At 42.4% G+C, this 21,339-nt stretch overlaps 1 protein-coding gene across 1 annotated transcript; it reads left to right on the top strand.

The window, feature by feature from the left end:
• The first annotated feature begins 10,275 nt into the window (after window positions 1-10,275).
• Window positions 10,276-20,025, top strand: LOC140581893 (perforin-1-like). Its single transcript, XM_072705692.1, has 3 exons — window positions 10,276-10,329; window positions 17,748-18,310; window positions 18,536-20,025. The coding sequence occupies exons 1-3, from the start codon at window positions 10,279-10,281 to the stop codon at window positions 19,728-19,730; spliced, it is 1,809 nt and encodes a 602-aa protein (XP_072561793.1). The 5' UTR covers window positions 10,276-10,278; the 3' UTR covers window positions 19,731-20,025.
• The last annotated feature ends 1,314 nt before the right edge of the window (window positions 20,026-21,339 follow it).

Raw genomic sequence — 21,339 nt, 5'->3', positions numbered from 1 at the left:
CATTCCTCATCATACACCAGCTCTAATAATGTAAACTACAAATAGTTGGCAACGAGGACCAATTGCCAGCTGTGGACTTTCAGCAGGCCCACAAGGCAGTTTATCTGAGGTTGATGTGTTAAGTAGATACGTGTCAATCGTAATTGAGGACAATGTTGTACATGCTTTTGTTGACACTGGTGCAGAAGTTTCGGTTATTAGTGAAGGGTTCAGGATGTTTACGCTAACCCTTCGCAGGAACCCAATTCTAAAGCAGTTTATTCCTCTTACTGGTGTCACAGGTGACTCTTGATTCTGTGGGTTCAGTGACTGTCAATCTGAATATTGCCCACATTCCTATGACACATACTCTTCAAGTTCTTAGAAACTGTACTAAGCCACTAATTTTGGGCTAGGATTCATTGGTTTCTATGGGTATCATTGCAAACCCTTGTAACATGTCTCTTTTAAAGATGAGAATAATAATTACACTGGTCAACAAAAAAAAACTTTTTGTTTGCTACTGAGAACTTGAGAAGTATTTCAATTCAATTTTTCAATTTTTGATGCTGATTTCAGATCTGTAATTAAAATTCAGCTATCACGTCTGGTTTCTGAGCTACACGTTACTGACGTTTAAGATAATTTGCCGTTCGGCACAATTTTTTTTATTATGAACTATGTCCCACCAAACTTGTGTTAAGGATTTTACACTGAAAACAAACATCAACACACATAAAGAGACATGTTACACCATATATACACCTATCTTAACTCACACAAGTGATGTCAGCATGTTCAAAAATGTTTGAGACACTTGCTTTCTGTCACGCCCAGCTCCGTACGATCCTCGTGTGTGCCACGCCCACCTCGTTACCTCGTGTTAATCCCTGATTGTCATCACCTGTTTCCTGTTCCTTTTGACTTGTCCTGTGTATATTAGTCCGCGTCTCCCACTATCTCCCAGATCAGTCATTGTGTAGTGTCATGATGTCTGTCTATGTATCCCCGGATTTCCCCATTCCATATATTTCCCCAACCTCGTTTCCGTGAAGAGTCTCGCAGCCCTGCGTCTTCCTTCGCCAGCGATCATGACACTTTCACGCTTGTACTGTACATTCGTCTCTCTTTGCAAGAACCAACAGTAGTCTCCCATCATACTGGGATTGAGCTTTCCCTAATATCTGCTTTCCATTATCTTGATATCTTGATGAAATCTCTCCCCATCCTCACCAAGATTGGGTGGGAAGAAGTCAAGGTGGGAATGTAAAAAGTGCATCTTAAGTGACATTCTGGCACCCATTACCTGAAACGCTGTCAACATGTTCTCCACAAGCTCAACATAATTCTCTGATCTATGGTTACCAAGAAAATTCTGAACAACCAGCACAAATTGGTACAGCAAATGGCATCTTTTTCCGTTTGCCATTCAGCCACTGTGTTAAACTGAAGTAGCAGACAGTGCAGCACACATGAGGGGCCTATGCTTTATCTATATATAAGTCTGCTGGACAGATTCTTTCACTGATCTTATGTCTGCGGACAATTTACTGCACAAGAGAAGTTATCAGGATGGTTCACACAACCTCGTCTGTTCATATCTTCTAAAACAAAAGCAATAAAAATGTCTAAATTCACAGGTAAAAAGTCAGTACAATCACTTTTTGTATAAAATTTCAAATTAGTGGCATATTTAATCGATTATAGTCCAAAATTCAATGTTGTGTTACGGAACCAGTAATCTACCGACGCTTCACGGCATGTTATAAACACAGACAGACCCATAACTTAAAAATGGGACGTGATAGACAAAAACGGTTTTCAGATTTAGAGTCGGCATGTGGACTTTGATAAGGTACAGCTGACAGAACTCCAGTAGCAAAATGACTGTTGACCAGTGTTATCTGCAAATAAATTATACGCAGTTAGAACACAAGGCACCAGATTGTATTATAACAAGAGAGGATGCTTCCTTACGTATTATGGCTATGGATGGGCAGTGTAATGTCTGGAGAAAGTGTGATGTCAGTCACCAGTTGTCAGACGGCTTCGGGCAGCGATAATCCCCAGTAGCATTTTAGCACAGCATGGTGGAATGAGCCTGTGGCTAAATATGCTCCATTATAGAGGCCACTGAAGTGGACGTGCAGACTTGTTCATAATATCCTCTTCTCTGCTTCTGATATTAGTGCAAGAGAGGTTTCACAACCACACACAAGAGACATTAATAATCTAACGCTTTTATGATTCATACTAATTGAATTACGGATGGCAAAAAGTTATCACACGCTAATTGCAGATATAGGATACCTATGACAGAATATAAAAATAATCAAAAAGAAGTTATATTGTATTATGCACATTTTTGACAGTTTGAGCTTCGTGACATTCGAAACTTGTAGCAATAGGTTTTTATTCTGCTGTATTTGCTATAGCTGCAGTTCCAGTTTTTGCCAGCAGGCTGTGCACAAGTAGTGTTTCGAAACTTTTTGAAGCTTTTCGAAATATTGTTTCGAATGTTCCGACGTTGTTTTGATGATTCGAAATTGCCATCTCTAGGGCTTGGGTGTCCCAAGCTTGATGTGAACTAGAAAAAAAAAGGGAGAACATGAGAAGACACCAGCAAAGAATATCAAAACAACAAGAGAGGCAGAGGTGAACTATTTACTCCCTCACCCAAAAGGAGAAATAGTAGAAAGTTTGGAACAGGGAAGATTACTGTCAAAAACTCGGAGGTTTCTATCACGGGACGCGGCATGGCACAGGCAGGAAAGAAGGTGAACAGTCCACTTGCGGTTTGCAGGAAAACAGGGGTTTATTAACAGAAACAGAAAACACTAAGAAACACTAAAACAGATCACGAGGGGTCAAAAAACAAAATAGTAAAAACAAAGACTAACTACAAAAAGTCAGGGCAACAAGGGGCCCAGGGCAGGCAGGCAGGTATGAAAATTAAACACAGGGGAACTTCTAAAATTCTGAAACACACCTTCTGAAATGCGCATGAAATACAATACCCACTCAGGAACTGATCCCAAGGCAGGAACCTAAATACACAACCAAACTGGGTAACGACACAGGAGGAGTGAGACACGAAACAACAAACAGGTTGAACACACAAGGACTGGCACAAGAAGTCAAAGTCAAAAGTCAAAGATATTTTATTGTCAATTCACATTATATGTGCAAGACTTACAGGAGAACCGAAATGCCGTTTCTCACTCACTGGTGTGCAGACCGTACAATTACAAAAATTATAGACATACTATACAAAACGACTGATAACAAGACACGGGACAAACTGACAAGGCCAGAGACAAATCGACAAATGTAGATGGTACAAAGTGCAAATGGTAACAATAAATATATAGTCAGTTGTGCAAATGATAGCAGTTTAAGAGGCAGGTGTGCAAATAGTAAGAGTAGAAGAGGCAAATTGTAGTTATGCAAATGGTTATGCAAATGGTAAACATAGATAAGGTAGTGATGCAAATGGTGAACAATATAGTGCAAATGGTAGCAATCATGCAAGTCAAATACAGCAGAAAGGTATGAGTGTAAACAGTTCTTGAGGTAGTCAGTGAATAAATAAATGACTGTCCAGGAGGCAGAGTGGGGAGGTGATGGACAGAGTTCAGCCTCCTGACAGCCTGGTGGATAAAGCTGTTTAAGAGGGTCTGGTACCGTCTCCCTGAAACAGGTGAAACAGGCAACAGGTGAAACTAATAATTAACTCAAGGAACTGGGAGATCGAACAGGGACCCTAAGAAACTAACAGAGAAACAAGGAAACAAAATCTAACACTGGGGAATAATGAAGACAGGTAAAGCACAAGCAAGGCACAAAGCAAAATACCAAAACAGAAAACAAACCACAAGCTCACATGAACTAGAAACTGATAAATGAAACACAAGGGGACAAAATTCAAAAACAGAAGGCAGGATTTGAACACACAACTGAGGGGATTACAGGTAGCCACATGCTTAGCTCAATGAACAAATTGGCTGACTTGGGAGCAGGGGAGACGCACTAAAGACTGACAGGTTGGCCAGCAACCAATAGTGAAACTCAATTTACTAGTTGGACAAAATTAAAATTTCAAATGCATACTAGCAAAAGTACTCAAAAAGTGATTCTTCTCTCAAAAAAAATTAATAAGTGTAAAATCTGTGTTCATAATTATGATACATTATGTGTAACTTGTTGAGTAAATGCTTAATATCACAGCTAGGTTTAGGAGTGTAAATTGAGGGAAGTATTGGCCAGAGTATTGGTATCTGAGGAATTTATTCTGAGTGTATACTTAGACATCAAAGGTAATGTCATGACCTGCGTGTACAATCCCCATGTGTGCCACGCCCCCTCATGTGTGCCACGCCCCCTCATGTGTGCCATGCCCCCTAATCAACCACATGTGCTCGCCTGATTGTGCCCAGCTGTTTTCCATCAGTCTGAAATGTTCTGTGTATTTAGTCCGTTTCCCCCAGATCCGTCATTGATGTTAGTTTTCCCTGTCAAGTTTACTACATGCAAATATATGTTAATCGGAGCTGGGCGGTGGGCGGAGCTACTGATCACTGCTGTGCTGCTCAGTGCGTTTGCCGATTCCTTTCCCTTGTATTTCTTGCCCATGGGTGCCCGTGTCACCAAAACTAATGGCAAAGTCACGCTCAGCTTAAGTTAGCTACTTATTTGCAGCTTCCGATTAATTTAGCTTCTGATTCGTAGCGTCTTATTTCGGGGCTTAAGTTAACTTTTTATTCGCAGCACCGCTAAAAGGGAATGTTTGCGCACATTTTGGAAATACAAAATAACATATGAATAAAACGTTTGAGCTATAGAACGTATATTTATTATATATAAGAAAGTCTTCCTGTATTGAAAATGGTGAAATTACCTGGGCATAATGTGATTTTTCATTTGTAACAGTAAACTGGTCACATGACGCTTTGATCAGTTGTTCACACTCATTTGAATAAGAAGCCATATTTCCAAATCTTGGGTAAGGTAAATATGAAATGCATAGTACACAGCAGGCATGCCACTCTAATGACACTGAAATTAGCCTTGGCCAGATAGCTACCTAGCTGAAAACATGGCAGTCTGGCCCAGGCTAATTTCAGCATTTTCTTACAAAGTGGGTGGGCTTATGTCTTTTTGTCTCTATGTGTGAGTGTCTGTGTATGTTTGGGGATGTGCATGGCTGAGAGGTGTGTCTGCGAGGTGTCTGTGTGGCTGGTGGGGGCCAGGGTCCGGGGCCTGCTGCTCCGTCCTGGGTGCAGTTGGGCTCCTGGGCCTGGTTGCTGGCCCCTTTCCTTGGGGTGGTGGCTCGGGCCTCTACGGCGTGGGCAGGGCTCTCTACCGGGAGCTGGTTGGCCCCCGGCCACCTGGGGTCCTAGGGGCCCTGTCCTTGGCTCGTGCGGGGTCGGCTGCCTGTTGCCTCTGGTTCTCTGGGGCTCATGCCCTTTTGGCTGTGGGGGCTGCATCTGGGACCTCCCTCCTCCCCCAGCTGTCATTGGGGCGTGGGGCCCCAGCTCTTCCGTGCTCTTCTGGGGCTGCGACCGTCCTGGTCCTGTCTCTGCTGACCTCTGGCTCTTGTGGGGTGTGGTTGTGGCTTCCCACCCTCACTATTTAGTATGTTCAATGTTGAAAACACACGCACACACACACACACGCGCGCGCACACACACGCGCGCGCACACACACGCGCGCACACACACACACACACACACACACACACACGCGCGCGCACACACACACGCGCGCGCACACACACACACACACACACACACAAGCCCGCACATTTCGCCTACACAATTGAGCACGCATGTACATACACTTGCATGCACCCCTCCAAGCACACACAACAATTTTGTATGTTTGTATAGCCGTGTTACTTTCTTTATTCCTTATTTTTGTTTGTGTTCATAAATTTTTCCATTTCTGCACTTCTTTCAGATGCTGTTGATCTTTTGCCTTTTTTTCCTTCCCTCTCCTTTACAGGTGCAGCAGTTGGAGATTGTGTATTGTGTTTTCTACTTTACTCATATCAGTTTTTTTTTGTTCTTTTCTTTTATTTCTTTTTCTTCCCCCTCCTAATCTGACCCTCCTCTTCAGCAATATTTTATGAAATCAATAAAGTAAAAATAAATAAATAAATAAAAAATATCTGACTCTATTTGTTCGATTGACGTTGTCTAAGCAAAAACTAAGACACTCTCATAGACTCCCAGTGAGACACTCAATAAACACATAATTGAAGCATATTCTCCAATCTATTCTCTGTTTAGACAAAGTGTACAAGAACTTTCCTTAGACTTCCATTGAAGAATAACTATGGGCTGAATTTATCCTAGTTTCAAAGGAAAAATTAACATATATGTTGGGAGTTGCTTTCTACATCTAACACTTAATGATCAGCACTCTGGTTCAATTAGTAAGATAAATTATACTTTTAATCCCAAATAAAATTAATTTATATCGATATATTGACTAACTCAATTCATTCATTCATTCTTTGCATTGGAAGAGAAGTTCTGCTTGGAGGTGCAAGTTAAGATCTCCCAGCCAGATGCTACCAGCACATCCTCACTATGCGTTTGGGCCTACCAGGCTGCTTAGGCTACCGCCATATGGCACTTAGCTTACATTTTAAAGATAGAGAGGGTGATGATTTGTATTTATTTGTCCTATATTTTAAATCTTTAAAGGAAAAAAGTTGCTGAAGCTCATGAACTTTCTGTCCTTGCTCAGCTGCAGACCTCTGCAGCATGCAAATGATGTCGGTTATATGCAGGGTGGCCAACTCTCATGTACCTAGTGTGAATCTCACACTTTCGGGCTCTCACACTCATGTGAATGCTTTCTGTTCAATGTTGTCTGTCTGTAAATTATAATACCCCCCCCACAACTGAAGCTGAGACAGACATTTCTCCTGTTTTTGTTCAATGTTCAATTCTTATGCGGGCTGCCACCAAGCCCTTCATCATGAGGGTAGGATTCGTTGATCCTGCCGCCTTCATCCTGTTCCTCCGGGTCAGCCAGATACTCGTCTTAGCCTGACCCAGCACGAAGTTCAGCAGACACGCCTTAGCCTTCTGGGAACTACAGTATTTTGGTCCATAAATGAAGAGCTGAACAGAAAAAACCTCCCCAAAACCGACACACCACTTCTCCAGCACCTCAAACAAATCATAAAGCCGATTGCACCTCAGAAACAGATGCTCCATCGTTTCCTCTGCAGGACAAAAAGGGCAATCCCTCCCAACTGTGGAATCAATGTGCGACACATGTCTGTTCGTAGCCACTGCCCCATGCACAATCCGCCACTGAAAATCCGCCGTGCGCTTCTCAATGGGGGGCTTGTACAGGGACCTCCAACGTCCTTGTGGGGAAGATCCAGGCCCCAACAAACCTGACCACCTGGAAGCCACCAGTCCACTGAGCGCCCGAAAATGCAGCACTTTAACACAGGCTTGGTACAGAGCTTTCTTGGACAGATCCCTAAGAGCCACCTGCTGAAGAGACACGAAAGAAAGCAGCAACCCCACCCCCTCCCGATGACCCTCTACAGCAGGAGAAGATGGATCAATTGTGTACCTCCGTGCACTATAATGACAATGAAATTGAATTGAAAAAGACTATCCAAGGTAATTTACTGGTCACTGTTTCAGTTTGCAGGGTTGTTTTTTTTGACATGTTGCATAAGAGCCAAAAATCATCATTTGCAATTTTATTAAAGAAACATGCTGTGGGAAGCTCTGCATTCATAGGCAACTTGGCCTGTAAAGCAAAGAATCTTTTTTTTAATCAGCCTCCATTTTGCAGAACTTCAGTCAGTAAGTCAGAAAAGGTGTTAAACCACAAGAATATTTGTCAGAGTGATATATGTAGCAAATAATGATGTTCTGTTTTGTGCATATCTATACAAAGGTTAGTATCTCCTAGTCCTGCTGTATGTAAGCCACTGAACAATGTTAGCTTATGTGACCTTTGACCTTTGAGCTACAGAGCAGTGCATGAATACCATGATGCAATGACTGCTGCTGAGAAGAGTGCTGGCAGGTGGCCAGTATCTGAAAGTAGAAAGTAGATGCTTTGGAGAAAATGAGGTTGTTCTATACCAGGAGTACCCAACTATTTTCTGTATTTTTGTTCGGAGGTCTGCATTGAAATATACACTCACCTAAAGGATTATTAGGAACACCTGTTCAATTTCTCATTAATGCAATTATCCAATCAACCAATCACATGGCAGTTGCTTCAATGCATTTAGGGGTGTGGTCCTGGTCAAGGCAATCTCCTGAACTCCAAACTGAATGTCAGAATGGGAAAGAAAGGTGATTTAAGCAATATTGAGCGTGGCATGGTTGTTGGTGCCAGACGGGCCGGTCTGAGTATTTCACAATCTGCTCAGTTACTGGGATTTTCACGCACAACCATTTCTAGGGTTTACAAAGAATGGTGTGCAAAGGGAAAAACATCCAGTATGCGGCAGTCCTGTGGGCGAAAATGCCTTGTTGATGCTAGAGGTCAGAGGAGAATGGGCCGACTGATTCAAGCTGATAGAAGAGCAACTTTGACTGAAATAACCAAGGTATGCAGCAAAGCATTTGTGAAGCCACAACACGCACAACCTTGAGGCGGATGGGCTACAACAGCAGAAGACCCCACCAGGTACCACTCATCTCCACTACAAATAGGAAAAAGAGGTTACAATTTGCACGAGCTCACCAAAATTGGACAGTTGAAGACTGGAAAAATGTTGCCTGGTCTGATGAGTCTCGATTTCTGTTGAGACATTCAAATGGTAGAGTCAGAATTTGGCGTAAACAGAATGAGAACATGGATCCATCATGCCTTGTTACCACTGTGCAGGCTGGTGGTGGTGGTGTAATGGTGTGGCCTCTTAGTGACAATTGGGCATAGTTTAAATGCCACGGCCTACCTGAGCATTGTTTCTGACCATGTCCATCCCTTTATGACCACCATGTACCCATCCTCTGATGGCTACTTCCAGCAGGATAATGCACCATGTCACAAAGCTCGAATCATTTCAAATTGGTTTCTTGAACATGACAATGAGTTCACTGTACTAAAATGGCCCCCACAGTCACCAGATCTCAACCCAATAGAGCATCTTTGGGATGTGGTGGAACGGGAGCTTCGTGCCATGGATGTGCATCCCACAAATCTCCATCAACTGCAAGATGCTATCCTATCAATATGGGCCAACATTTCTAAAGAATGCTTTCAGCACCTTGTTGAATCAATGCCACGTAGAATTAAGGCAGTTCTGAAGGCGAAAGGGGGTCAAACACCATATTAGTATGGTGTTCCTAATAATCCTTTAGGTGAGTGTATACCCAGTGGCCACTTACATCACGTACACCTACATAATACTGGATATGACTCACTTATGTCTCCAAAGCCACTTCCAGGGCAGATGATTTCAGAGAAGTTATTTTGTCCCACTGTTGCACTGGCACTGAGTGGTTATTTTTGTACTTATGGTCTTCCTGTTAGGTTTAATAAGTTTGGCCATTCACTAGATACCGCATTGCATGAAAATCCAAGACAGTGGCTGTTCCTGTAATTTTACATGGCATCAACAATCACACCATGTACAAAATCAATTAGATCTGGTGTCATAGCCATTGTAAATTGTAATGCTTTTCTGAACAGGAATTGTCTGTGTGCTGTATATATGCAGTTGCAACCACATGTTTAGCTGTTTGCTTTAGCAGGCAGCACCCAATAAACTGCCCACCATGTGTCAAACTGTCCAGTTTAGTAGTCTGGAAGCTTTGAAACTGACAGAAACTTTGATTACTGGTTTTTAAATAAACATCAAAATAACATATCCGTGTTTTGTAGGCTATAGATTCAACAAAAGCCATGTGCTGTTTATTTGCAGTTGAACAGTATTTATTTGTATCAGCAAAAAGTGTTTCACTGTGTAAAGCTTGGAACATGCGAAGCCCATCTTCGGCTTTCAAAAACTGTCAGGATCTCGATAAGATCAAGTGTCTGCCTGTCGTGCTGCTGTGTGTAGCACAATTGAACATGGTTAGTGCCCTTTGACACAGTTCTGGCTGCTTTGGCACATTTAATCGGTGTTGAAGCTAGTTGGTGAAACTCAGCTCTCTGATTTCTCTCAAAACTTGAATAGTTCCAGATCATCCCCCATCATGTTAGAGTGATCACACACATCTATTTAAGGATGGTCTACAAAACCACAGTGTGACATTGAAAATAACTGCATATAACAGAACAATCTAACCAGGACCACCCAAAGGCATGCTGTCCACGTTTAGATTCAATGGTGTGTTTGACTCCTCTCTGAATAAGGTAAGATGCTTGATGAGTTGCCAATATATCAAATTATCAACAGAAACATATGTGCGGAATGTCTGATTTAAACATGTTTTGCATTTCTGGTATATTTTGCTTAAGTAATGTAAAACTTAAAACATATATGCTTTGACAACTAAGTCAAATGTAGAGATAACCAATAAATATTTTGCCATGACATGTTAACGGTGCAGTTCTGTGTTTGAAGAGCTTTGAGCTCTTTAGAAACAGTCACAAAATGAAATGTGTCGAATGTGACATCCATTTCTTTTTTAGATGTTGATCATGGTCTCCCGTCAATTCTTGAGAATTTTTTTAAAATCCATTTTTAGTATCTAAGCAAAACTATTTCTTGAATTCGTATAAATGCTATTAGCTGCTGATTCATTTTCAGGTTAAAATATGTACTAGTAATATAGAATAAAGCTGAAACATATGAACTGAAAAGTTATTTAACTGCTGATGTTAATTCCAAAAAAGTATTCAACTAATTTTGTACGCTTTTCCTGGACACGCCAAACAAAATCATCAATGGAAATATATGTTGTATAACTACTTTGGCCAGTTTCATTTTGGTCATTTTATTCTCTTCACACATGGACATTTTGATCACAGTGATCTTGTTTTTCTAAAAAAGGCATAAGGAAATATGTGACATTTGTTTATGTGAGTGTTGCCCATTTCATTTTTACTTTTGTAGGCTTTCAGCAGAATGCACATGAATATGGGTCAAGCATATAATTTAAGTAATTTCACATTAAACTACATATAAATATGGCCCTTTAGAATATGGCCCTTACAATGTTTTTGTATTTTTATGGCAAAAGCCCAGAACTAGAGAGAGGAAGAAAAACTCTTCCCAGGTTTTATCGATAAAAAGTCTTGGTGGTTTCAGCTGTTCCCGAGAACCTTCCCAGAGAACTGACTGCTCTGGGCCTTCAAAATAGTGATAAGCTGTGAAACTAATTAAAGTGCATATTTATATGAGGGAGGCTAACATAAAATAGCTAAAAGATACAGAAACTTCTAAACTAACACAAAGTCCATACATTGTGTAGCAGTAATTGATCTGCATTCTCTAAAGGTTACCAAGTCACACTCTACACAGTTTACATCATCTTCTGGTTACATCTTCTTAATAGTGTCTTAATTATTACATTCTGTATGAGTTATGAAGTGCCAACTCACATTCCATGGTGGCAGTGGTGGCTTGATGGTTGGGGAAGCGCGCTTATAATCGAAAGATTGCAGGTACGAATCCCCCACCAGCCAATCACCACTGAGATACCCTGAGCAAGGTACTGTCCCCAAGCACTGCTCCCCGGGTGCTGAATTAGCTGCCCCCTGCTACATCACGAAAGTCACATATGGGTCAAATGCAGAGGACACATTTCGTTGTTGCGCACTGTGTGCTGTGCTGTGGTGTGTTAACAATGACCACTGATCACCAAATTCTAATAAATTTCCCCCCTTTGGGACTCACATGAGTCTCACACGCAATCCTGTCCATCCAGCCTAGGAAGGAGGGCAAAAACCCTGAGCTTTAGGGAAATTCCTCCCCAACCCAACCCTTCGGGGTCCATGGCTGGCATGGCAAACTACCTTATGCTCAGATTCAGACACCCTCAGAATAGTGGCTTCTTCAGTAAATAGTGGAGAGGACTGCCGTATAAAACCTCCCCAAGATATATTCCATACACTTTATATACATAATCTACCAAGACTACATCATCTACTACAATCTCAATATGCCAGTGTATATATTTCTCACACAACAATAGCTGAGAGCTTAACTGATAATGTTGCAGTCCAATGTCCATAAAATAGACTTCATGATTCTGATCATTCCAGCCATCGCAGTAGGCAGCTGCTCCCCAGGGGTTCCTTTGTGGTGTCTCATGGCAGGAATGGCTTGACCCCCGTCGTGGGCAGGACCTTGTCAGTGACCTCTGTGTTGCTGTCTGGTTCCGTGTTGGTCCAGGAACTCTCTGCTCCAAACGGTCCTCCTACCACCTTCAACAGAGCAGCTATTGTCGCATCTCGAGACAGCGTTCTGCTCACTAGGATGCAAACTAAAGGAACTACACAGCAAATGATTAGTAACAGAGCAAGAAAAGCCCTTTCATAACGGCTTGCTGCCAACCCCCCCGCATATTATACCACCAGTCAAACATTCCTGCATGTTGACCTGCATTTCTTGCCATCTCGTCCTGTAACCCCAGGGATTTAGCACTCAGAGCTATACTCTGTCTCCTGGGGAGATGACTGGCTCATTCTGCTCTGTGTCTTCTCTTGTCATCTGTACTTTCTCCTTTTCTTGTTTGGAAATAGCTTTGTGTATTTTGACTTGTCATGTACAACTTAAACTTATAAGCCTTTTTTAAAAAAAGATTCTGTAGCACCTACCCCCTTTGCACAATGGGCAAGATCATGCACATCCATTATCAAGGTGTCAACCATTGGCAGAATGCAACCAAAAGTTCCTCATGGTTGCAAAACAGACCACCGGTGTCCTTAGTGCCCCCCCTTGTTTCCAGACATAAGGCCCAGTATGTTTCTCCCGTGTATGATCTCACGCCCCAAGTATGTGACCTGCTCTTATTAGTATTGCAGCTTGGGCCCCTTATGCCCCCCGCTTCACTAAACCTTCAGCAACAGCATTGATTCTTGATGGCAATCAGCCAAGGTGTTAACACACAGTAGATCTGCGACATACTATATCACTGTGCTTCTTAAAATCAGTCCATCCAAAACTGCCCTAAGCACCTGATTGAACACATGTGGCCAGTGATTAAATCCCTGCAACATTCTCATATAGGTGTACCACCGACCCCTAAAGGCAGCATACAAAGAATAACTGTGACTGTTCTGCTGAAAAACACTGAAAAATAACCTCAACTATAAACCACTTTCCACTGTCTGAGTCTCCACTACCTCATTCCCTGAACGGAGATCACAAATTAGAACATAAGAAATGTACAAACGAGATGAGGCCATTTGGCTCATCAAGCTGATTTGGGGAGAACTTTAATAGCTCAGAGTTATTAAAATCTTATCTAGCTCTGATTTAAATGAACCCAGGGTTTTAGCTTGCACTACACTAGCAGGAAGACTATTCCATACTCTAACTACACGCTGTGTAAAGAAGTGCTTCCTCAAATCCATTTTAAAATGTTCTCCCGCTAATTTCCACCTATTGCCATGAGTTCCAGTATTTAAACTAATATTGAAGTAGCCATTTGGCTGAACAGCATCCAGACCTGTTAGAATCTTATATACCTGGATCATGTCCCCTCTTAGTCTCCTTTGCTTGTGGCTGAACAGATTCAGCTCAGCTAACCTCTCCTCATAAAACATTCCTCTAAGACCAGGAATCATTCTTGTAGCCCTATGTTCAACCCTTTCGAAGGCAACAATATCCTTTTTAAGGTATGGTGACCAAACCTGCAGAGTATTCTAGGTGGGGTCTTACCAAGGAATTGTATAATCATAGCACCACCTCCCTTGACTTAAACTCCACACACCTTGGTGTCATCTGCAAATTTAACCAGTGTACTGTATGTATTGGTGTCAATATCATTAATGTAAATTTGGAACAATAGTGGTCCTAAAATTGAACCCTGCGTTACCCCACTATGAACGCAGGCCCACTGTGACATTGTCCCTCTAATAACTACCTGCTGTTTCCTGTCTATTAATCAGTTTTCAAACCAAGCTGCTACAGTTCCTAAAATCCCTGCAGCTTTGAGTTTAAGCAAGAGCCTTTTGTGGAGGACAACACCAAAGGCCTTCTGGAAATCTAAGTAGATCACATTATATGCCTTTTTGTGATCAATTTCTCTTGTAGCTTCCTCAAAGAACTCAAGTAGATTAGTTAAACAGGATCTACCTCTCCTAAATCCATGTAGGCTATCCCTCAGAGTGTTATTTGAATCCAGGTAATCTACCATTTTCACTTGGATTATAGCTTCCATTACTTTTCCAGTTATGTAAGTTAAACTGATTGGCCTATAGTTTGCTGGATTAGATCTATACTCTTTTTTGAATATGGGTGTTATATCAGGATGCTTCCAATCAGAAGGTACCACATCAGCAGTAAAGTTAAATATTGGCTAATAATATCCCTCATCTCTTTTAAAACTATAGGTAAGATGCCGTCAGGGCCCTGCAATTTATTTTTTTTGAGCTTAGCTAGGCTTAGTACCACATCAGCCTCAGTTCTACATATATTGGTCATAGACAACGCTGTATTTGTACTAAATGGTGGTAAGTTACTCGTGTTCTCTACTGTGAACAGCCGTGTAAAATAATCATTAAACTCATTTACTATATCAATTTCATTTTCAATCATAAGGCCCTTACTGTCCTGCAGATTAGTGATTTCAGCTTTTAGAGCTCTTTTGGAGTTAAAATATTGGAAGGAACTATTAATGTCATCCTTGGTCTCCGACGCAATCTTTCTTTCTACATTCCTCTTAGCGAGTCTAATGTTATTTTTGAACTCAACCTGTAGACCTAGATACTCTTGCTTTACCTCCACTTTTTGCTTCCTGCCCTTGGGACAGAGGGGTGTTGCAATTACTGATGTTAAACCCCCCTGCCTTCAGTAACCCTTCTATCGTCTCCCTTATACCTGGGTTATTCAGACTCTTATCCCCTACCTGAACCTCTACTGGATCAGATTTTGGAATGTGCAGGTCTAACAGGTGTGTCCGGCTGATTACATCTCCAGCACACCAGCTGAAACAGCCTGTTCCCCAGTGTCCCCAATGCCTGGGATTGTTAAATTTGAGGGTAACTGAGTGCCCTCTGAGGATACCCCAATCCATCATGATTACCCAATATATTCCAATCTGGGACCAGGGGCTGATTAGGACAGGACAGGACATTGTTGTTATTGTAGTTATACAATGAGACTTTGTTTGGTAGCTCTCAGAGATGAGAGAGCAGCAATGGAGAATATGAAATACACAATAAATTTATAAGTAGACAAAAATAAAATTACAAGTAGAATACCCTGGGGGGCTCCAGTGGCAGGAGACTGTCAGCTGCTCACAGGCTGCCCCCCAGTCCGGAGAGACCACTGGTGCCTGGACTTTTTTCTTTTTGCCGGTCAGCTCCTCCAGCTGCATCTGACTCAGTTTCTTCATCAGTTCCCTCTCATGCTCTTTAGCAGAGTCCTCCTCCTCTCTGTACAAGTCAATAGCGTGGATCAGCTGCTCACAGTACTGCTCCTCAGGCATAGTAACGAGCCCCACCACTTGCCTTAGCCTGCTACTCACTGGCTTTGTGAGCGTGTCCTGCAGTGCCCTCCGGTACCGACCTCTGAACGCCGGATTCTGCAGGTCCTGCTCTGTGCATCACCGCTTTTCTTGAGCTTGCAGATAAGCAGCTGCGCTCTCTCCTTCCTTTATGGGCTCCACCTTCATGTCAGCCACACTCAAAGGAAACATTATTTGCAGCTGGTGCCAGGCCACAGCTTCTCAGCAACCCCCCCCCCCCACTGAGCCAATACCACCTATAAGGCAGGCACTGTGTGGCTCAGTGGGCTAAGCCTGTGTGCCTGTAATCACAAGGTTGCTGGTTGGCCCAGCCTCAGCACATCTGCAGGTCCTTGAGCAAGGCCCTTAACCCCCAGTTCCTTGGGTGCCCCAACAGGTGGCTGCCCTTCACAGACAGCTTACTCTACAAAGAGCAAGTTGAGGGAGGTGTAAAGACAATTTCCCCATTAGGGTTAATAAAGTATCTATTATTATATGTCTCCTTTTGCCAGGAGCCTTCCCATAGTTTCCTCCTTAAGTGCTTTTGTCCACTTTCCGGCCCCATCTGCCAGAACCGGGAGTCTGAGTAGCAGGCCCTCCAGATCCTCTACTGCCCACAGTCGATACTGTGTCTGTGCTCCTTTAGCCACTGGAAGGAGCATTGGAGTGTCACAGTCCTTTTGCTTCTCACTGCCCTCTGCTCTATGTTGTCAAAAATTTTATTCAATTTCTTCCTCACCCTCCTTCACTGTTTCCTTCTCCTGAAACCATGGGCGTCGCCGCCATTAAATCTGAGGGGGACGTGTCCCCCTCACATTTCATAATTATTCGTTTGGACCCCCCCACATTTAACATAAAATATTAGTTCACCCAGCGCTGTTTCTATTGCGTGGCAAAAGAATCCATTCCACTTCATCGATATGAGAATACACATACCACTGAAAGACCACTCCGAAAGACCACTCCGGGTTACCTACAACTCACCACACGCAAGTTATCAACTTATTGTTGAGTCTCTAAAATAATCATTGAATTAAGTAACTTTTGTAGATAAAATTAGGTGTTTAACAACCTGTTAAAAATACACCAGAATGCAGGAAATAGCATCTAATTCATTAAAAAAATTCTGGGGGAGGGTCCCCAGACCCCCCGCCAGTGTGTACCCCCCACATTCAAAATGCTTCTGACGCCCCTGCCTGAAACTGACACCTTCCTCTGTATGGAGGGTTAGCGGTGCTCAGCAGATGCATCAGCCCTTCTGCATGATCACCAACTGCTCCTTCTCCTAATTCTCCAGTAAACAGTGAGCTGTTTAGTGCCTGGTACCTGCCTCTCATATGATAACAGTGCATGGAGGAAACACACAGCTTCTGCACAGACCGACCTTTGATTTTTTTTTTTTATTACGGAGCTGCTGCTCTGCTTTTGAGCATGGAAGCTGTTATGTTCAAAATCAATAGGAGAGAGAACGTGTGTCAGCAGTGCTTTACAACTGTAGGTATACTCCTTAGCTTTGCTGAACTCCTCCTTTTTCTGCTGTACTTACAGTATAGGTTAACATCGCCACCTACTGGCACAAAAGTTAAACACAACTGAAACTCCATATACAGTTTGTATGGTTGTGGATGTCTTGTTCTTCTTATTCATGGCTATGTAGTATCAAATATCCCAACAAGACTATTTGTCTAATAAAGTGATCACCAACCAGTTCCAGGCATTGCTAATCGATTGTGAAAATAATGTTCACTCTGCTGCATTAATTGCTTCACTCATTATCCAGTTTTATTACCGTAATACTGCCCAAACCTATTTAGCACCCCCCCAGCCCCACCCCCCTGTTCCTTATTCTCCTCCCTGCAATCAGTATGCCTGAGGTGGGATGTCTGGCAATGGGTGAGCATTAGTAGCCTGCATAACAAATTGGAATTGGAATTTCTAATAATAACTTGAGGTCATGCATGCATGTGTATTGGATTTTGACTGCCTCAGAGTTGCACCCCCCCACACACACAAACACATACATACATACATACATTTATACAGACATACATACATACATACATACATACATACATACACCGGTTATTGTATTTGTAAAATGCAGAAAGGCTGAGGAGCACTGGTCTAAAGTACATGTTTTGTTAACTTTTCTAGGGAATCAGACCTGAATCACCACTGATGGAGGGACTGTGGAGACTCCTTGTCTTGGGCTGGTTATGTCACCTCCAGTCTCCTGGCATCTTAGGAGCCGTGGTCATTGGAACCCCACAAGAGTGTGAAAAGGCTCACTTTGTCCCTGGCTACAACCTGGGAGGAGAAGGCTTTGACATTGTGAAGATGGAGCACAAAGGTGCATATGTGATCGATGCTGAGCAGTGGAGAAATGCAAACGGCACCTGTAAGCTTAGACGAAACCCTTATTTAGGTGGGATTCGGCAGAAGATTCCATTGGCTGTGGTGAATTGGAGAGCCCTCTCCAAATGCAAAATGAAGGTCTCCAGCACTGTCTATGAATCCAGTGAGTCTGTTGTCAATGACAGCACATCCAGTGTGACAAACAACTGGAAAGTAGGCCTAGATATTCCAGTCAACCCTAATGTGAAGGTTGGGGTGGGCTTGGGCGGTACCCACTCACGCGACGCAATGTTTGCCATGAAGAAATCAAAGGAAGACAAGTACAGCTTCACCAAACATCAGGTCCACTGCAGCTTGTATAGGTGAGACTCAGTTTTTAAGATGACATACAAAACATTAACAAACTCTAACTACGTTTAGAGAGATAATACAAAAGGTAAAAGATTATTACTTAACAGGCTCAAAAAGATACTTTTTCAATTTCTTAGGCAACGATGAAAATAGACATTGACCTACATATTGAAAGTTTTGTGTTTTTTTCTCTTTTCCCCCTTATTATTGTTTTATGTCACCCCTGCCTTTCCCAGGTACAATGTAGCAACTAAGCCCCCACTTCACAAAGAGTTTCTGGAGTCCATTAAACAGCTGCCTAAAGAGTACAACCAAAAAACTAAAGCAGATTATAAAAATCTCATTGATACATATGGTACCCATTTTGTTAAAAATGTGAAAATGGGTGGAAAATTAAAGAGTATTACTTCAATTAAGACCTGCCAGACTGCAATGAGTGGCCTCACAGACACAGCTGTTAAAGACTGCCTGGATGTTGAAGCTTCAGCAACAATTGCAATGACTGCAAGTATAAAGACAGAAGCCCACCACTGCAAGGAACTTAAGAAGAAACTAGGCAGCAGCCAGACCTTTAGCAGCATGTTCAGTGATCGCCACTCTGAGGTGGTGGGTGGGAATGTTAATTCAGCAGATTTGCTTTTCTCAGGTGGTTCAGATCCAAGTACATACAAGAGCTGGCTGGATTCCTTGAAGAACAGCCCAGATGTCGTCTCCTACAGTCTGAAACCCCTACATCTTTTGCTGCCTCTTGGGCATTTTGCAATAAGGCCAGTTAAGAAAGCAGTTGAAGAGTATGTCATAGAGAACGCATTACTGAAGAGCTGCTCTGAATCTTGTCAGATAGGAACTAGATGTTCTGTGAGAGACCGCTGTGCCTGTGTCTGCAACAGCAATCAGAATATAAAGTCCAACTGCTGCCCAGTTTCTAAAGGACTGGCTACACTGAAAGTGTATAAAATGAGAGCAAAGAAGTTGTATGGAGACCGGTGGACCCAAACTGATGGTTCTGTTCTAGTGACATATGGTACACAGAAAAAGCGTACTGATATTATTCCAGATAATGACAATCCAGTTTGGCGGGAAAATTTTGAGTTTGGTGCCATCAAAGTTGACATGTCCACTAAGCTAACATTCAAGGTATATGATGAAGATACATACTGGAACAGTGACCTTCTAGGAGAATGCTCTTTTGACCTCCGAAGAGGACCCGTTTCAGACACCTGCATGTTTAAATATGGCACCTTCTTCTTCTCCTACACATTAACATGTGCTCCCAGCTTGGGTGGTAGTACTTGTTCGGAGTACATACCAACACCTATGAGCACCTCCCAAGCAAAGATCTTCGACTCCCGTAATGGCATACTCGCAAAGAATCTCTGGAAGGTAGGAAAGGCTGGGAACCAACCAGGGAACCACTCCATCATATTATAGCTTCAAACAGTGAGCACCACCTGCAGCATTCGCTTTGCAATGTAGTTTCCTATTGGTCAGATCACTTCAAATTACAGTTAACATAAACATTCCTTCAGTGATAACTGATCCAGAGCTCTGCCTGAGATACAAAGAGTTTGAGAAGGTTTTCTGTTGAAGTAGATCTTTTGTAATCACACTGCCAAGTTATCTAAAACTTAAAATAAAAAAGATGTAATAGATTTAATCCACCGCATGAAAGTTGAATAAATTTTTGCTTTGTGCTGAATGATTTTTCCCCTACTAGCTGAATAAAGCCTTCACAAGAATAAAATGTGTAATTTTAATGATCAAAACGGATTGTATTTTACAGAAATACAACGGTTTACAGTGAGTGGCTCAGTGGGATAAGCCTCTGTGCCTGTGAGAAGAAGGTTGCTGGTTTAAGTCTGGCCTCAGCAGAACATTTATGTCTGTGGACTCTTGAGTGAGGCCCTTAACCCCCAGCTCCATGGGTACCGCTATGGGTGGCTGCTCTTCACTGCCAAGCTTGACCTCACCTTTATAATGGAGAACAAAATGGGATAGGTGAAAACAAAATATCCCCATGGTAATCAATAAAGTATCATCATTATTATTATTATTGGAAAACATCATGTCACATGGATATCTGGTATAGACAAGGGTCTGATGAACCCGAAATATAAATATTCATAATGGAAGTATTTTTATTACGTAATAATACAAATAATAAGAATACTTTTAATTTAATAGTACAATCAAACCTCGGATTGCGAATAACTTGGTTTGGGAGTGTTTTGCAAGACGAGTAAAATCTTAAAAATAAATTTTAGCTTGATTTACGAGTAAGGTCTTGCAATACGAGTATTATGTATACGTTTTGTCTGCCTAGTGTCACATAATCACAACTGAGCCGATGGTTCTTCTCTCTCTCTCTTTCTCTCGCTGTGGGATTATGGGTAATCATCTCCCATGCTCGGTCTCAGTCGGAGTGCCTCACTCGTATAGTTAAAATTTAGTAGACAATAGGGATGGCACGGTTCATGAAAAAAAACCGAACCGTTCGGTTGGCTTGTCTCGGTTCGGAGCATGCATGCGTCGCACGGTTCGACGGTTCATGACATGCGCAATGTAGCCTCGTGCCCCGTATGTGACGTCAGTGTGTTTCCCTTTCGCGCGAAAGAATAGGCTATATGCACAGAGCGGTGTGACGTAGTTCCGGTAAAAGTTCAGCCAGCTAAGTAATTTCCGGTAGCCTTTCCTTTGCTGCGTTTAGCTTGTGTTTTCGGTGTTACCACCCTGTCTCTGAAGAAAACGTTTAAATTTCAGCCAACCGATAGCACAACATCTGAACACTGTTGTGCGCCTTTGTTGTGTGACTTTATTTAATGTGCGGTTAGGCACTTTGTTAAAGAAAATTAAGTTATCTGTGACAAAGCACTCCAGTGAGTGTCATGCCTTGATCGTCCGCTCTTTCCGTGTGCCACGCCCCCTCGTTAACCCTGTGTGGATTCCCCGTGTTTACCAGCTGTTCCTGATTGTTGTCAAATTTGTCATTACTCCATTGTATTTAGTCCGCGTTTCCGTTTCTTTCTCCAGTCCGGTCATT

Source organism: Paramormyrops kingsleyae, chromosome 23 (assembly GCF_048594095.1).
Source record: "Paramormyrops kingsleyae isolate MSU_618 chromosome 23, PKINGS_0.4, whole genome shotgun sequence".
Classification (NCBI taxonomy): domain Eukaryota; kingdom Metazoa; phylum Chordata; class Actinopteri; order Osteoglossiformes; family Mormyridae; genus Paramormyrops; species Paramormyrops kingsleyae.
Note: the sequence above shows the minus strand (reverse complement) of the source record. Positions and strands in the feature narration are given on the sequence as shown.

Coding starts and splice junctions, on each gene's coding strand:
- LOC140581893 (XM_072705692.1), top strand. CDS start 10,279: ATGCTGTCCACGTTTAGATTCAATGGTGTGTTTGACTCCTCTCTGAAT. Junction 10,330..17,747: donor TTGACTCCTCTCTGAATAAG/GTAAGATGCTTG, acceptor TAACTTTTCTAG/GGAATCAGACCTGAATCACC. Junction 18,311..18,535: donor GTCCACTGCAGCTTGTATAG/GTGAGACTCAGT, acceptor TGCCTTTCCCAG/GTACAATGTAGCAACTAAGC.